This window comes from Carettochelys insculpta, chromosome 2, assembly GCF_033958435.1.
Source record: "Carettochelys insculpta isolate YL-2023 chromosome 2, ASM3395843v1, whole genome shotgun sequence".
NCBI classification, from domain to species: Eukaryota; Metazoa; Chordata; order Testudines; family Carettochelyidae; genus Carettochelys; species Carettochelys insculpta.
The window spans coordinates 521652-537464 of record NC_134138.1 but is presented as its reverse complement, the minus strand read 5'-3'; the positions used below and the strand labels follow the sequence as shown (position 1 = coordinate 537464).

Here is a 15813-nt window from a genome sequence, read left to right as displayed (position 1 = left end):
ATTTTTATTGCCCTCTTCTGGACTCTGCAATGTGTCCACATTCTTTTTGTAATGGGGATGGGGATGGGGGCAGAAATGAACACAATACTCCTGATGAGGTCTCACAAGTGCAGAAAAAAGGGGAATAATTGTTTTCTTAGAGTTGCTGGCAATGCTCCTACTAATGCACCCCACTACGCCATTAGCCTTCTTGGATAAAAGGACACACAGTTGACTCATATCCAGCTTCTGATCCACTGGAATCCCCAAGTGCTCTTCTGTTGAACTGCTGCTTAGCAAGTCAGTCCCCAGCCTGTAGCAATGCTTGGGATTCTGCCATCCCAGCCACAGAACTCTGCACTTGTCTTTGTTGACCCTCATCAAATTAATTTTGATCCAATCATCCAATTTGTTTAGGTCACTCCAGACCCTATCCCTACCCTCCAGTGTATACCCTACCTTAGTATCATTTGTGAACATACTGAAGGTGCAATCCATCCACTTGTCCAAGTTATTAAAAAGCACATTGAATAAAATCAGTCCCAGAACTGACACTTGAGGCACTCCACTGGATACTGACTGGCAACCAGACATTGATCTGTCGACTGCTACCTGTTGGGCCTGATGATCTAGCCAGCTTTCTATCCAACATACCTAGAGAGAGTGATGGGCAAGATCAAGGAAGAGGTAGAAGAGATATTAGTGCACGGGATGAGAATAAACAACTTGAGGTTCATGAGACATGGGTGATAATGAAAGATTCGAAGAGAAGATATTGGCTTTCAAGAGGAGTTATAGAGAGATCCTGAGAATAGGATTGATGCAGAAGATCACCAACAAGGAATTATACAGAAAAATACATCCAAAAGAGAACCTACTGCAGAAGGTTATGCAACGGAAGTTACAGCTATTCAGGCATATTTGCAGAATGAACAATGAATGAAAAATCAAGACACTGGTATTTGGCATAATGGATGGTTCGAATAGAAGAGGCAGACCCCACAGAGAATGGGTAGATGCTGTAGTAGATTGGTGTACAGCTAGACTACAGAAACTAAGTCACTCCACACTGGATAGGGAAAGATAGAAAAAAATAATGAGAGAGGCATCACACACCAACGGGCACTGAGCTTATGGTTGTTGTTGTTGTTGTTGATGATGATGATGATGATGATTCTCAAGCAATATATTTATACTCCTCCTTAGTCATCTGTCCAAGTTTCCACTTCCTAGCATATCCTTTTTGAATTTAAGCTCACCAAGGATCTCCCTGGTAAACTAAGCTGGTTGCCTACTATATTTGCTTTTCTGACCCTACATTGGGATGGTTTATTCCTATACCTTTAATCAGGCTTCTTTAAAATACTGTCAGTTCTCCTGGACTCCTTCTGCCTTCATATCAGCTTCCTAGCTTTCTAACCATCAGTTCTCTGAGACAGTCAAAGTCTGCTCTTCTGAAATCAAGGGTCTGTATTTTACTGCTACCTTTTCTTCCTTTTGTCAGAATCCTGAAATCTACCAGTTTATGATCACTGCATCCCAAGTTACCACCCACTTCTATTTCTCCTACTATTTCTTCCCTGTTTGTGAGCAGCAGATCAAGCTGTGCACGGTCCCTGGTCAGTTCCTTTAGCACTTTTACAAGGAAGGTGGCCCCAGTGGAGGAGGTGGCTGCTCGTTCCTCCAGGCTGCACCAGTGGTACCTGTGGAAGGGAGTGTGGTGGGCTGGGAGTTTTGGGGAATGGGCTGGGGAGTGTTGGGAGCAGTCTGGGCCAGAGGGTGTGAGGGAGGGAGCAGGCCGGGCCAGGCCAGGCTGGAGGGCACAGAGGGAGCTGTGGAGCATGTCTGGACGTGTCTGGCCACATGGCTGTGGGTGCCCTGCCAACACAGTTGGAGCCACTTAGCATCATGTGGCCACGGCTGCCTCACCATGTGGTGGGAGCCCCTTCCCATGTGCAGCTGGAGGTACTGGCAGCTCCTCCAGGCTGCACCAGCAGTAAGTCCTTAACTTACCGGGCGGGGGGGAGGTGTGGGGAGTGGAGGGTGTGATGGGGTTCAGGGCTCCCTCTGCACTGCACCCCATCCGCTGGCAGGAGTGACTCTCACTCAGCAGGTACAACAGGAGGTTTATTAGGCAACAGATGCCCAGTTTCTCACAGAAGTGACAGCACAGCAGTCAGAGACAGTCCTTCCAACCCGTCCTGGGGAGAAGACCCCGAGGGGTGCCCCTCTGGGGTGTAGCTTTCCCCCTCCTCAGGCTGGCTGCCTTCCAGCTCTCTCTTCCCCTAACCTCTAACTGCCGCCCCCGATTCAAAAACCCAGCTCGGCTCCTCCCTCCTCTTTGTTCAGGGCAGAGGTGTTACCTGCCAGTTGTAGCCCCACGGTCATCCTTAGCCACTGGGAGCTGCTCTGCTTGCCTCTCACATCCAGCCTGACTCACATGCACTCCCCCCACTCCATCACAGTGGGCTGGGGGCATTTGTGGTATGGAGGGTGGGCCAGGCTGGGCCAGAGGGTGTGGGGGGAGCTGTGGGCTGGGGACAGATGTTGGGAGCGGGTCAGGCCAGGGCAGAAGGTGCAGGGGGAGCTGTGGGGCATGGCTGGAGATGCCTGACCCATGGCTGTGGGCACCCCACCACACGGCCCAAGCTGCTTTGCAGCAGGCAGCCACGGCTGCCCTGTGATGTGGTGGGAGCCACTTTGCCATGCACAGCTGGAAGTACCAGTAGCTCCGGTGGAGGCTCCTCCGGGCTGCACCAGCAGTAAGTCCTTAACTTGCCTGGGGGTGGGTTAGGGGAGCAGGCTGGGGGTGTTGGGAGTGGGACGGGTTATGGGGTGTGTGGGGGTCTGTGGCCAGGGGGTGTTGGGAGCAGGCCGGGCCGGGGGGTTTGGGGGGGCTGTGACCAGGGGGGTGATGGGAGCGGGCTGGGTTGGACTGGGCTGGGGGTGCAGGGGAGGCTGCAGGCAGGGGGATGTTGGGAGAAGGCCTGGCATGGTGGGGGGCTGCCGGCAGGCAGGGGAAGTTCAGCGACAGGGGAGCAGGTGGTGGTGGGAAGGATAGAGCTGGCCCTATCCTCCCTGCCATTTGCCATGTGCTATATCTTCTTGATCACATGGTCCTCCACGAGCCCCTAGCAGGGGCAGCAGGAGCAGGAGCAGCAGCAGCAGCCCACGGGTGTGGGATGGGCAGCACAGATCTCTGAGCTTGATAGCGGGTGGGTGGACTGAGCGGCTTCTCCCCCTCATTCTGAATGAGATGAAGGTCTGGAATACTTGGGTCCCTGGATTATTTTGGTTAATCCAAACGGCGTATGAACCATGATTTGGTCACCGGCATCCGAGGGAGTGTGACTCCTTATGTCATCCCAGGGAATACAACCCTGTCAGAAAATTTCCCAGTGCCTTGTGGATAGGTTTGGGAGATCCAAAGGCTGTCGGAGTAAACCCAGATAGAAAATCCAGGGTGGAGACCCTAAGGCAGTTAGCAGGGAGGATTAGTCAAACCCGCTTTCTGGCATCTCCTTGCAGTCACCTCAGTTCCAAACGTACTGACTTCTGTCATTCCTTTGGATTCAACTGGGGTGACCGAGAGGGGGACAATGCCACATGGGCAACACACTTGCTCCAAACAGTAGCCCAGGCAATGCAGTTTGTAAGAGGGAGTGAAATGGAGAGGACACTCCATGCTTGCTGATAGCGTGGAAACAACATGGGAAGTGGCAGTTACAGGTTATAAGCCCTCCCCAGCTGGTGAAGAGGAGGATGCCACGGGTCACTTTCATCAGTGGGAGGAGTCATCACTCTCCACTGGTCAGCTACCACCCACCTCAAGCTGGGCAGCCCCTGGTTAATAAGGTGCTGACCCGCCAAATCTGCATTCCTTATTGGGTGTGTGGGGATAGACCAAAAATCAAAACGTAGATATAAATGATGTACCACCCAAAACCAAAATAATCAATCAACTTGCCTCTGGCTCAGTAGCTGGAATGTGTGGACCATGTGTCCGGGACTTGAATCTGCCCATGACCTTACGACGGTAAGATGGATAGAAAGCTGGCTAGAAGGTCGGGCCCAGAGGGTAGCGATCAACGGCTCGATGTCAGGATGGCAGTTGGTTTCTAGTGGAGTGCCCCAAGGTTCAGTTCTGGGTATTGTTCTGTTCAACATATTTATCAATTACCTGGATGAAGGGTTGGATTGCACCCTCCACAAGTTTGCAGATGACACTAAGCTAGTGCGAGAGGTAGATATGCTGGAGGCTAAGGATAAGGTCCAGAGTGACTTAGACAAATTGGGAGAGCGGTCCGCAAGAAATCTGATGAGGTTAATAAGTGCAGGACTTGGGCCAGAAGAATCCCATGCATTGTTACAGGCTGGGGTCCGACTGGCTCAGTAGTAGTTCTGCAGAAAAGGACCTGGGAATTGTAGTGGACAAGAAGCTGGACATGAGTCAAAAGTGTGCCGTTGTAGCCAAGAAGGCTAATGGCATATTAGGTTGCATCAAGAGGAGAGTTGCCAGTAGATCCAGAGAAGTGATTATTCCTCTTTATTCGGCTTTGGTGAGACCACATCTGGAGTACTGTGTCCAGTTCTGGGCCCCCAGTTATGGCAAGGATGTGGATATGATGGAGAGGGTCCAGCAGAGGGCGACCAAAATAATTAGGGGGCTGGAGCATATGACTTATGAAGAAAGGTGAGGGAACTGGGACTGTTTAGTCTGCAGAAGAGAAGACTGAGGGAGGACTTGATAACAGCCTTCAAATTACTGAAGGGAGGTTGCAAAGAGGCTGGAGAGAGGCTGTTCACAGTGGTCACAGATGGCAGAACATGGAACAATGGTCTCAGGTTGCAGTTGGGAAGGTCCAAGTTGAACATTAGGAAAAACTTCACTAGGAGGGTAGTGAAGCATTGGAATGGTCTACTCAGGGCAGTAGTGGAGCCTCCATCTCTGGAGGTGTTTAAGTCTCGCCTTGACAAAGCCCTGGCTGGGCTGATCTGATGGATTTGGTCCTGCCTAGGGCAGGAGACTGGACTTGATGGCTTTTTTAGGTCTCTTCCAGCTCTAGTGTTCTGATTCTATGATTCTATGAACATAGGCTCAGTATGCAAAACAGTAGTCATAGATCAACAGCTGCATAAATGGAACGTCGACTTCACTGCTGTCCAGGAAACCACACTGGCAGATGCTGGGTCAGTGAAAGAAACCAACTATACTTTTTTCTGGAAGGGCTTGAGTTCAGAGGAACACGGTCTCTATGAAGTTGGATTTGCTGTTTGGAACAATCTGCTGAAATCCATCAATATGCCCACAGCTGAATCGGAATGTATTATATCCCTGAAGCTCTGCACCAAGTCAGGATATGTCAACATCATTGGTGCTTATGCACCCATGTTGGCGTCATGTGCCGAAGACAAGGACTGCTGCTATTATAATCTTCAAAAGTCATCGACTCCTTTCTAACTGACGAACAACTGTACATCCTTGGTGACTTCAATGCTACAGTTGGAAGTGACCATCAGTCCTGGCCCATCTGCCCTGGTCATCGTGGTAATAGTAAAATGAATGAAAATGATCAAAGGCTACTCGAATTCAGCTCTCAGAATCAGGCTCTGCATCACTAATACTTTCTTGAACTGGAAAGAGTGTCACAAGGTTTCATGGCGCCACCCCAGATCTGGTCTCTGGCATCAACTTGACCTTGTACTCGTAAGCAGGAAACATGTCAATGCCATCAAAATTTACACGCACATATCAAAGCACAGATTGTGACACTGATCACTCCTTGATCATCAGCAGAGTGAAAACTGTCTCAAAGAAACTCTATATGACAAAGTAATGCAATAAGCCAAAAATCAGTACCCTCAATATCAGAGATGCGCTGAAATACTCTGTCTTTGCAGATTATCTCACTCACAAAATGGAACACAAACCTGACCAACAAACCACTGATGAAACATGGTCCATGCTGAGAGATGCAATATACAAATGAGCCAAATCTGCCTTTGGAAATGTAAATTCTCTAACAAGGACTTGGTTGATGAAAATGCTGACATTCCTAGGCCTCTTCTTGAAGAAAAACAGAAGGCCCATCTGAATAGGATAAAGAACCCATACCAAAGCACAAGAGATCAAGTTCAACATGCAAGATCTGTTCTTAGAGAGAATCTGGAGTTGTGTGAGCAAATATTGGGCCGACCGATATGCTAATATTCAAACAGAATCTGATTTGGGCAACCTGAAAACCATGCATAATGGATTGAAGAAAGCACTCAGACCACACATGACCAAAGTCGCCCCACTGAAGCATTTAAAATAACAGGTGATCACAGACAAAAAGCTGCAGATGTCCAGATGGGTGGAACTCTACTCAATTCTCTATTCCCACAAGTGTACAATACAACCTGAACTTGACAACCTCATCCCAACTCTTCCAGAAATGTCTGAGCTAGATGCAGAGCCTATAGAGCAGGAACTTTCTCAAGCTCTTGATGCTCTCTCCAATGGAAAAGCATCAGGAAATGACAGAACTCCAGAAGTCCTGAAGGCAAACAAAGCAGTGCTCTTCTCCTTTCTCTATGGTTTACTCCTAATATGTTGGAGAGCAGGTGATGTTCCACATGACATGAAGGATGCAAACATCATCACTGTTTATAAAAACAAAGGTGACAAGGGTGACTGCAACAACTACAGAGACATCTCATTACTGAGCATCACAGGCAAAGCATTTACCCATGTCATTCTCAAATGCCTGCAAACACGCGCAGATCGAGTCTACACAGAAACACAATGTGGCTTCAGGGTTAGCAGGTCAACAATGGACATGATTTTCTCACTTCGACAACTACAGGAAAAATGCAGAGAACAAAGAAAGCCAGTATTTGTAGCATTTGTGGACTTAACAATGGCATTTGACGCAGTCTGTAGATCAGGACTACCCAGAGTATTAACCGAGATTGGCTGCGCACTGACCCCACTCAAGCTCATAACATCCTTTCACGAAAACGTGAAAGGAACAGTGCAATATGATGGATCTACATTGGAACTATTTGCAATGATCAGCGGAGTCAAAGAAGAGTGTGCTCTTGCCCCTACCCTCTTTGGCATATTCTTCTCAGTTCTACTAAATTGCACATTTAAAAACTCACACAGCAATGTATTTCTCCACACAAGATTAGATGGCTCTTTCTACAATCTGGCAAGACTCAAGGCCAAAACTACGGTCAAGAAAGTCCTCATCAGGGAATTCCTCTTCCCAGATGATGCAGCTCTCATAGCTCATAATGAAGACATGTTACAGTCACTGGTGGATTCTCTATCCAGAGCTTGCAAGTCGTTTTCCTTTGACATAAGCACTCATGACATGTCTCAGAGACCCAATGCCATTCTGGATAACAGCCCATTAGATGTGGTTCAAGAATTCTGTTACCTTGGGTCTAGTAGTAGTAGTAGGCATCCTTCAGTCTGCATAGACTATGGATTGCTCCCTTTATAGTTCCAATTGAGGACTTCATTTACAGCGTCTACTGTGACTATGAAGACCCACATGAGAGTGACAGTCCTTGCTGCATCTCTTGCAGATGTAGTGGGTGTCTGGTGCTTTCTGTGCTCTCGCTTCTCCTCTGCTAGCTGTCTGATCCTCATCTCGCCCTTCTGAAGGCCCTTGTGTAACCCCTGCCTCCATCTGCTGTGGTCGTCTGCTAGTTCTTCCCAGTTGTCCAGCTCGATGTTTACCTCTCTGAGGTCTCTCTTGCAGACATCTTTGTAGCGCAACTGGGGGTGTCCGGGAGGTCTTTTGCCAGAGGCTAGCTCGCCATATAGGATGTCTTTTGGAATCCTTCCATCATTCATCCTGTGGGTATGGCCAAGCCAGCGGAGCTGACGCTGCCTGAGGAGGGTGTGCATGGTTGGGATTCCAGCTTGCTCGAGGACGGCGGTGTTGGTCACTCTGCCCTTCCATGATATTCCAAGGATGCGCCTGAGGCAGTGCAAGTGGAAGACATTCAGCCTATTTTCCTGGGGGGTATACAGAGTCCAAGTCTCGCTGCCATAAAGGAGGGTGCTGAGGATGCAGGCTCTGTAGACTTGCATTTTGGTGTGAGTGTACAGCTTGTTGTTATTCCACACTCTCTTGCTGAGTCTGGACACACTCGTAGCCGCTTTTCTGATCCTCCTATTCAGCTCAGTGTCCAACGACAGGGTGTCAGTGAAGGTGGACCCGAGGTAAACGAACTCGTGGACGACCTCTAACGTATAGTTGTCAATGCTAATTGATGGGGATTCAGCAACATCCTGACTGAGTACGTTTGTCTTCTTTAGGCTGATGGTAAGCCCAAAGTCCTTGCACACTTTGGAGAACTGATCCAGCACTTTTTGAAGCTGGTCTTCTGTGTGAGACACTACAGCAGCATCATCTGTGAACAGCATGTCTCTGATGAGGACTTCTCGCACCTTAGACTTAGCTTTCAGCCTTGCAAGATTAAACAGTTTCCCATCAGATCTTGTGTGCAGCAAGATGCCCTCTTTTGAAGATCCAAAGGCATGCTTCAGGAGGAGTGCGAAGAAGATCCCGACCTTGGGTCTACTGTCACCACAAACCTATCCATGCATGAAGAACTGAACATCAGAACTGGGAAGGCAGCTACAATTTTTGGCAGACTTACGTAATGACCATGGAACAATCCTAAACTGGCAGTAAAAAAAAAAGATACTAATCTACCAGGCATGCGTATTGAGTATCCTGCTATATGGGTCTGAGGCACGGACCACCTACTCAAGCCAGGAGAAAAAACTGAAAAGCTTCCATCTTTGCTGCTTCTGCAGAATCATGAATATCAGCTGGCAAGACAAAGTTTCAAAAGCAGATGCCCTGTCAGGATCTGGGATACCCAACCTCATAGCAATCCTCAACAGCAGAAGAATACGATGGCTTGGTCAAGTGAGAAAAGTGGGTGATGAACATCTTTCCAAAGAAATCCTCTTCAGTGAACTGTCATGTGGGTTGAGAACAAGAGGAAGACCAAAGCTAAGATTCAAGGATACATGCAAAAATGTCATGAAAAAATTCAGCATCAAACTAAAACCCTGGGAATCTATATCATCAGATCGAAATACCTGGTGACAATTGCTACGACAGGGCACATCATTCTTCAATAGTATACATGCAAGCAATGCAAAAAAAGTTCATCTTAGAAGGAAAAACTCAGAGACTCAGGACTTCGGAAATAGACTGACATGCGGTTATTGCAATCGACTGTGTGAATCCGGTATTGGATGGATAAGACATGAGAAAAGCCACAGACTCAAACACTGCCAATAGATCCTCACCACCACTGCTAACTTATGTCTCTCAAGATGAAAAGGGGCCATAACCCCAACATTCTCCAAAAACTTCCTGGATTGGCTGCATGCTGCTGAATTGTTATTCCAACAAATGTCAGGGTGATTAAAGTCCCATATACCTCATTTACCTGATCTGGTGGTCTACAGCAGACACCAACCACATCATCTCTGTTGTTTTTGCCTCTAAGCTTAACCCAAAGACACTTAACTGGCTTTTTTTTCTCCCTCCATATACTGGAGCTCTGAGCAATCATACTGCTCTCTTAAATACAGCACAACTTCTTCTCCTTTTCTACCTTGCCTGTCCTTCCTGAACAGTTTATACCCTTCCATGACCATGTTCCAGTTATGTGAGTCATCCCCCCAAGTCTTTGTTATTCCAAACACTTTGTACTTCTTTGACTGTGCCAGGGCTTATAATTCTTCCTGTTTCTTTCTCAGGCTTCTTGCGTTTGTGTACAACACCTGAGATAATTGGCTGATTGGCCTACCTTCTCCTTTTGAATCAGGAGCCCTTCTTTGTTGTCCCTTCCTCCTTGTGTTTCTTCCTGATACCCCACTTCCCCACAAACCTCAAGGCTTGTGTCACCATCCCCCAACAAAACTATTTTAAAGCTCTCCTCATTAGGTTTGCAAGCCTGCCTGCAAATACGTTCTTTCCCCTCTTCATTAGGTGGATCCCATCTCTTCCTAGAAACCCTTGTGCCTGAAAGAGAATCCCATGGTTGAGGAATCCAAACCCTCTCTCCAGTACTACCTGAGCAATCACAGATTTACTTCCACTATTCGACCATCCCTACCTGGACCCCTTCCTTATAGGGAGGATGGATGAGAACACCACTTGTGCTCCATATTCCTTGATCTTCCTTTGCAGCACTACATAATCTGTGGCGATCTGCTCAAGGTCATTCTTTGCTGTGTCATTAATTCCTACATAGAGAAGTAGGAAGGGGTAATAATCTGAATGTTTGATGAGTTTTTGGAAAACTTCTCTGTCACATCCTGGATTCTACCTCCTGATGAGCAGCAAACTTCCCACGATTCCAGGTCTGGATGGCACATGGATGATTCCATCCCTCTTAGGTGGGAATCCCTGACCACCACCACCTGTCTTATTCTATTAGGGGTGGTGGTTGTAGAACCCCCATCCCTAGGGCTGTGCATCCTACACCTTCCAGTCAGCGGGGTCTTCTGTTCCTGTCCCTGTGAGGTCTCTGCCACAGCATTCTCCACTCAGTCACACAGGTAGAGAGCCTGAAAGCCGTTGTTTGCCTCCAACAGATATGGAGATACTTGAGCTGGCTTTCTTCTCCTGGAGGTTACATACTTCCAATTTTCTTCCTTGTTCTGTACTGCCCTGACTGGTTGCTCAGCCTGCTGTTCCTGCAGTATTAAATGCTGCTTTCTGTTGAGGAAGTCTTCATTTTCTCTGATGGACTGGAGGGTTGATATTTGGGCCTCAAGTCCTCTCTTCTTGTAAGATGGCAACCAGCTTGCACTTGGTAGAGATGAAATCCCTTTTATCTTCCAGGAAGAAGATGCTCTCTGTTGAAGATCCAAAGGCATGGTTCAGGAGGAGTGAGAAGAAGATCCCGAACAATGTCGGAGCAAGCACGCATCCTTGTTTGACGCCACTCCTGATTCTGAAAGCATCTGATAATGCGCCGTCATATTGGATGGTTCCTCTCATGTCTTCGTGGAAAGACTGGATCATCTTGAGTAACCGTGGAGGACAGCCTATCTTGTGGAGCAGTTTGAACAGACCATCCCTGCTGACCAAGTCAAAGGCCTTGGTCAGGTCGATGAAGGCTATGTAGAGTGGCTTTCTCTGCTCCCTGCACTTCTTCTGCAGCTGCCTTAGAGAGAAGACCATGTCAATGGTAGACCTCTCTGCGCGGAATCCGCACTGTGATTCGGGGTACACCCTCTCAGCAATCTTCTGGAGTCTGCCAAGGATGACGCGAGCGAACAGTTTACCAGTGATGCTTAGGAGGGAGATTCCACGGTAGTTGTTGCAGTCGCTTCTGTCTCCTTTGTTCTTATACAACGTTACAATGTTAGTGTCGTGCATATCCTGTGGAACATCACCCTCTTTCCAGCATAGGCACAGTAGCTCATGTAGGGGTTCCAGGAGTGTGTCCACGGCACATTTGATTGACTCTGGTAGTATACCATCCTGACTAGGGGCCTTTCCTGCTGCAATGCTGTCGATGGCTCTCTTCAGTTCATCCACAGTCGGTTCTTGATCCAGTTCGTCCATTACTGGTAGGAGCTCGACGGCATCGAGGGCTGCGTCAACCACAACGTTCTCATGTGAGTACAGCTCGGAGTAGTGCTCAACCCAGCGCTCCATCTGTTTGGCTTTGTCAGCAATGACTTCACCAGATTTGGATTTTAGAGGTGCCATCTTGTTCTGGGTGGGTCCTAATGCCTTCTTCATACCCTCGTACATTCCTCTGAGATTACCAAAGTCAGCACAGGTTTGGATGCTGCTGCATAGCTGGAGCCAGTGGTTGTTGGCATTGCACCTGGCTGTCTGCTGTACTGTTCTTCCAGCCTCTCTAAGTGCTTGCTGTGTACTCTGGCTCGTGAGCGTTTGTACTCCAGGAGTGCAGCACGCTTCTTTTCAATGACTGGAATCATCTCATCGGAGTTAGCTTCGAACCAGTCGTTTGTGTTTCTAGCTCTTCTTCCAAACACCGACAAGGCCGTGTTGTAAACTGTATCCCTCAGATGTTGCCATTTGGATGTCGCATCAGCACCCCCAGGGCCGCTGAGCACACAAGATCTGATAGGAAACTGTTTAACCTTGCAAGGCTGAAAGCTACGTCTAAGGTGAGAGAAGTCCTCATCAGAGACATGCTGTTCGCAGACGATACTGCTGTAGTGTCTCACACAGAAGACCAGCTTCAAAAACTGCTGGATCAGTTCTCCAAAGCATGCAAGGACTTTGGGCTTATCATCAGACTAAAGAAGACAAACGTACTCGGTCAGGATGTTGCTGAATCCCCATCAATCAGCATTGACAACTATATGTTAGAGGTCGTTCACAAGTTCGTTTACCTCGGGTCCACCATCACTGACACGCTGTCATTGGACACTGAACTAAATGGGAGTATCGGAAAAGCGGCCACAACTCTGTCCAGACTCAGCAAGAGAGTGTGGAATAACAACAAGCTGTACACTCACACCAAAATGCAAGTCTACAGAGCCTGCATCCTCAGCACCCTCCTTTATGGCAGCGAGACTTGGACCCTGTATGCCCGCCAGGAAAAGAGGCTGAATGTCTTCCACTTGCGCTGCCTCAGGCGCATCCTTGGAATATCATGGAAGGACAGAGTGACCAACACCGCCGTCCTCAAGCAAGCTGGAATCCCAACCATGCACACCCTCCTCAGGCAGCGTCGGCTCCGCTGGCTTGGCCACTTCCACAGGATGAATGATGGAAGGATTGCAAAAGACATCCTGTATGGTGAGCTAGCCTCTGGCAAAAGACCTCCCGGACACCCCCAGTTGCGCTACAAAGATGTCTGCAAGAGAGACCTCAGGGAGGTAGACATCAAGCTGGACAACTGGGAAGAACTAGCAGACGACCGCAGCAGGTGGAGGCAGGGGTTACACAAGGGCCTTCAGAAGGGCAAGATGAAGATCAGACAGCTAGCAGAGGAGAAGCGAGCGCACAGAAAGCACACTAAGGACTTGCCAGACACCCACTACATCTGCAAGAGATGCAGCAAGGACTGTCACTCTCGTGGGGGTCTTCATAGTCACAGTAGATGCTGTAAATGAAGTCCTCAATTGAAACTTTAAAAGGCGCGATCCATAGTCTATGCAGACTGAATGATGCATGCTACTCCAGGAAGAAGACAAACATGGCACATGTTGTGCAGCTCACAACAGCTGACTTGTCACTATCTATTTTTTTTTCTTCAGAGAATTCCCTCATATGTTTTTATTGCACCCTTGAAGGGCACAAGAAAAACAAAACTATAAGAAAGAGATCAAACAGTATGGCTCTTACCCCAAGGTGAACTCCCAGGCAAACTCCTGTGTTGGCTGCTAACCTGTTGGCAGTCAAAGGGAACACTATGAGCAGCCTTTTAATAAGGCTGCTGGCTAGGCCTGGCTCAAAGCCTTGCCTCCAATCTAATCAGCCCTTGAAGGTCCACCTCAACAAAGCACTCCCAGTTTACACTTTTCAAACTTCCAAATGCACTTTCAAATAAATGCTCACAGACACTTGGATATTCATCCCATCAGCTCACAACACAGGCCCCTAAAAGCCACATTTACTTGAGCTTGTCTCGGATATTTCCCAGGAGAACTCTCCAGTTGGCTGCTACCCTGTTCAGTTGGGGGAAGAGACACCCACCCCCTGCACTCACTAGCAGCGATGGGAAGCAGAGTGATGTAGCTTGGAGCTGGGTCACGCCACTTTCCACTGCAGCTAGTGAGTGCGGAGGAGGGGCGACCCTCACTGCCAGCACCAGGCCCTGCTAGTCTCCTGGATTCCACAGGGCCCCACAAACCTTATGTTCTGGGGCTGTTGGACAGCTGCTCTCCCCTTGCTCCTTTTCTTCATGGCATTTATTTTTTGCTTGACACTAGTATTCTTAAGGTTGACATTCAGGTTGCAATCTGTTTTGAAGAATTTTTGCTTAAGACAGGCATTCTCAAGCAAAATAAACTTAAAAATGATTTCCACTCATTGTGGCTAAATCCATCAACCTCATGAAAAAACTTGCAGACACAGACAGAAATTAAAAATGATTGTAATCTGAAACTGCTGAGCTGGAATTCCACAATAAATTTGACACCATCAGAATGGGTCTGAATAGGCACTCGTAATGGCTTTCTCATTACAATAAGTAATTTTCCACTTTAGATAGGACACTGAACATATCAATTCAGAGCAGTTTCAGGAGACCCATATGACAAAGAAGGGGTTTTTTGGTATAAAGACTCAGCCTGAGCTGATTGAGTGACCCTCATTTAATACATAAATTAACATGAGACTGTAACTTTGAGGGACAAACCCTACTGTAGGGTTTGCAGAACTAGATGGTGGATGATGAGCAACACCTGGAAACCCTAGCATATATATAGACTGGAGACCTGAGACTTAAACAGGTGCCTTTGAGCAGAACAAGGCAGAGATACTTTTAACCCTGGAACTGGGTTATCTCCATCACTGGATGTTCTAACAAGGTTTGGGTAATTTATAAAAGATATGTTCCAGTGTAAACAAAAATTCATTTAAGGAAGTTCTAGAGTTTGTGTTAAGCAGGGCAGAGGAGATGATCACAGCAGTCACCTCTGGACTAATAATCTAAGAGCCCTGCCTACCAGTGAGATACAATGTTGGGTGCATGCTGTACAGACTTTTTGCTCCAAATATCCTGAAAGATATGACAGAGAGCCCCAAGCTGCTCTTCAAGTCCAACCGAGTGAAGGCTGCTTGGAACATCTGTGGAGACCCTTCTCCTCAGATCTAATGAGCAGAAAGGCTTAAGAATCTTACCTGCAGGGTCACCTCTGCATTGCCCATCTGCTTTCTCTGACATTTATCATGCTCTGTGATTCTCCTGTTCAGTTCACAGTAGGCCTGCTGCAGCTGTATGAAAGGAAAAAAAGGAAGCAGGTGTGGAAGAAGAAGGCTGCCCTCAACCCCACTTTTTTTTAGGTAGGGAGGAAAGCAGAATCCTTTATCACACCTGAAGGGTGAAATTCCATGTCCCTATGCTGTAGATGGGGCTGCAACTTGCCTGTCATGCAAAGGGGGTACATTCCACCCTTCTGTTCTCAGCAGGGACAGTAACCCACTAGTCTGGATCAGATGTTGGGAGCAGTTGGCTGGTTCTGTTGAAAAGTTAAAGGGAACTGACCAGCAAGTAGGGCAGACTGGTTGAAAGTGTCTATGCAAGTGCAACTGAACACCATGGGTATCTATCCCAGGTATGCACTGTGAGACATAGGCTATGTCTACACTAGCACCCCCCTTTCAAAAGGGCCCCCACTCTTCAAAATCCTCTTATTCCTATAACCAAACAACCTATAACCAAACAGGGGATTTTGAAGTGTGCGGGGCCCTTTTGAAAAGGACCCTGTATAGACCAGCCATGTGTGATTGAAAGCAGCACTTTCAAAGTGCCATGGCCACCATTATGCTAATGAGGGTCTGCATATTCATTGCAGCATCTCATTAGCATATCCCGAAGTGTCTCATTAGCACCCCCCTTTTGAAACAGGGGTGCTAGTGTACACATAGGCACACAGAACATATCCCATCAACTGTCTCTTGAAGTCAGAACAGATAAAATTGGGTTTTCAACATGCAGGTACAAACTAATTTTGCATAAATGGCACCAATTAACAAGTGCTTTAGCGTCTAAACCCATTCCAGCTCAAATTCAATCCCTTCAGGGATCAGGTGGGCAGGTCAGTTAAGCGCTGAAGAATAAGAACAAGTATGGTCCTTACAGGGAAGAGCTTGA

At 47.7% G+C, this 15813-nt stretch overlaps 1 protein-coding gene across 1 annotated transcript in view; it reads right to left on the bottom strand.

Annotated features, from left to right (window-relative positions):
• IQANK1 (IQ motif and ankyrin repeat containing 1) overlaps nt 1-15813 on the bottom strand; it is a 216658-nt gene that overhangs the window by 47488 nt on the left and 153357 nt on the right. Inside the window, exon 9 of the mRNA XM_074985540.1 lies at nt 14841-14933. Coding sequence (XP_074841641.1) covers nt 14841-14933 — 93 coding nt within the window. The remainder of the gene's footprint in view (nt 1-14840; nt 14934-15813) is intronic.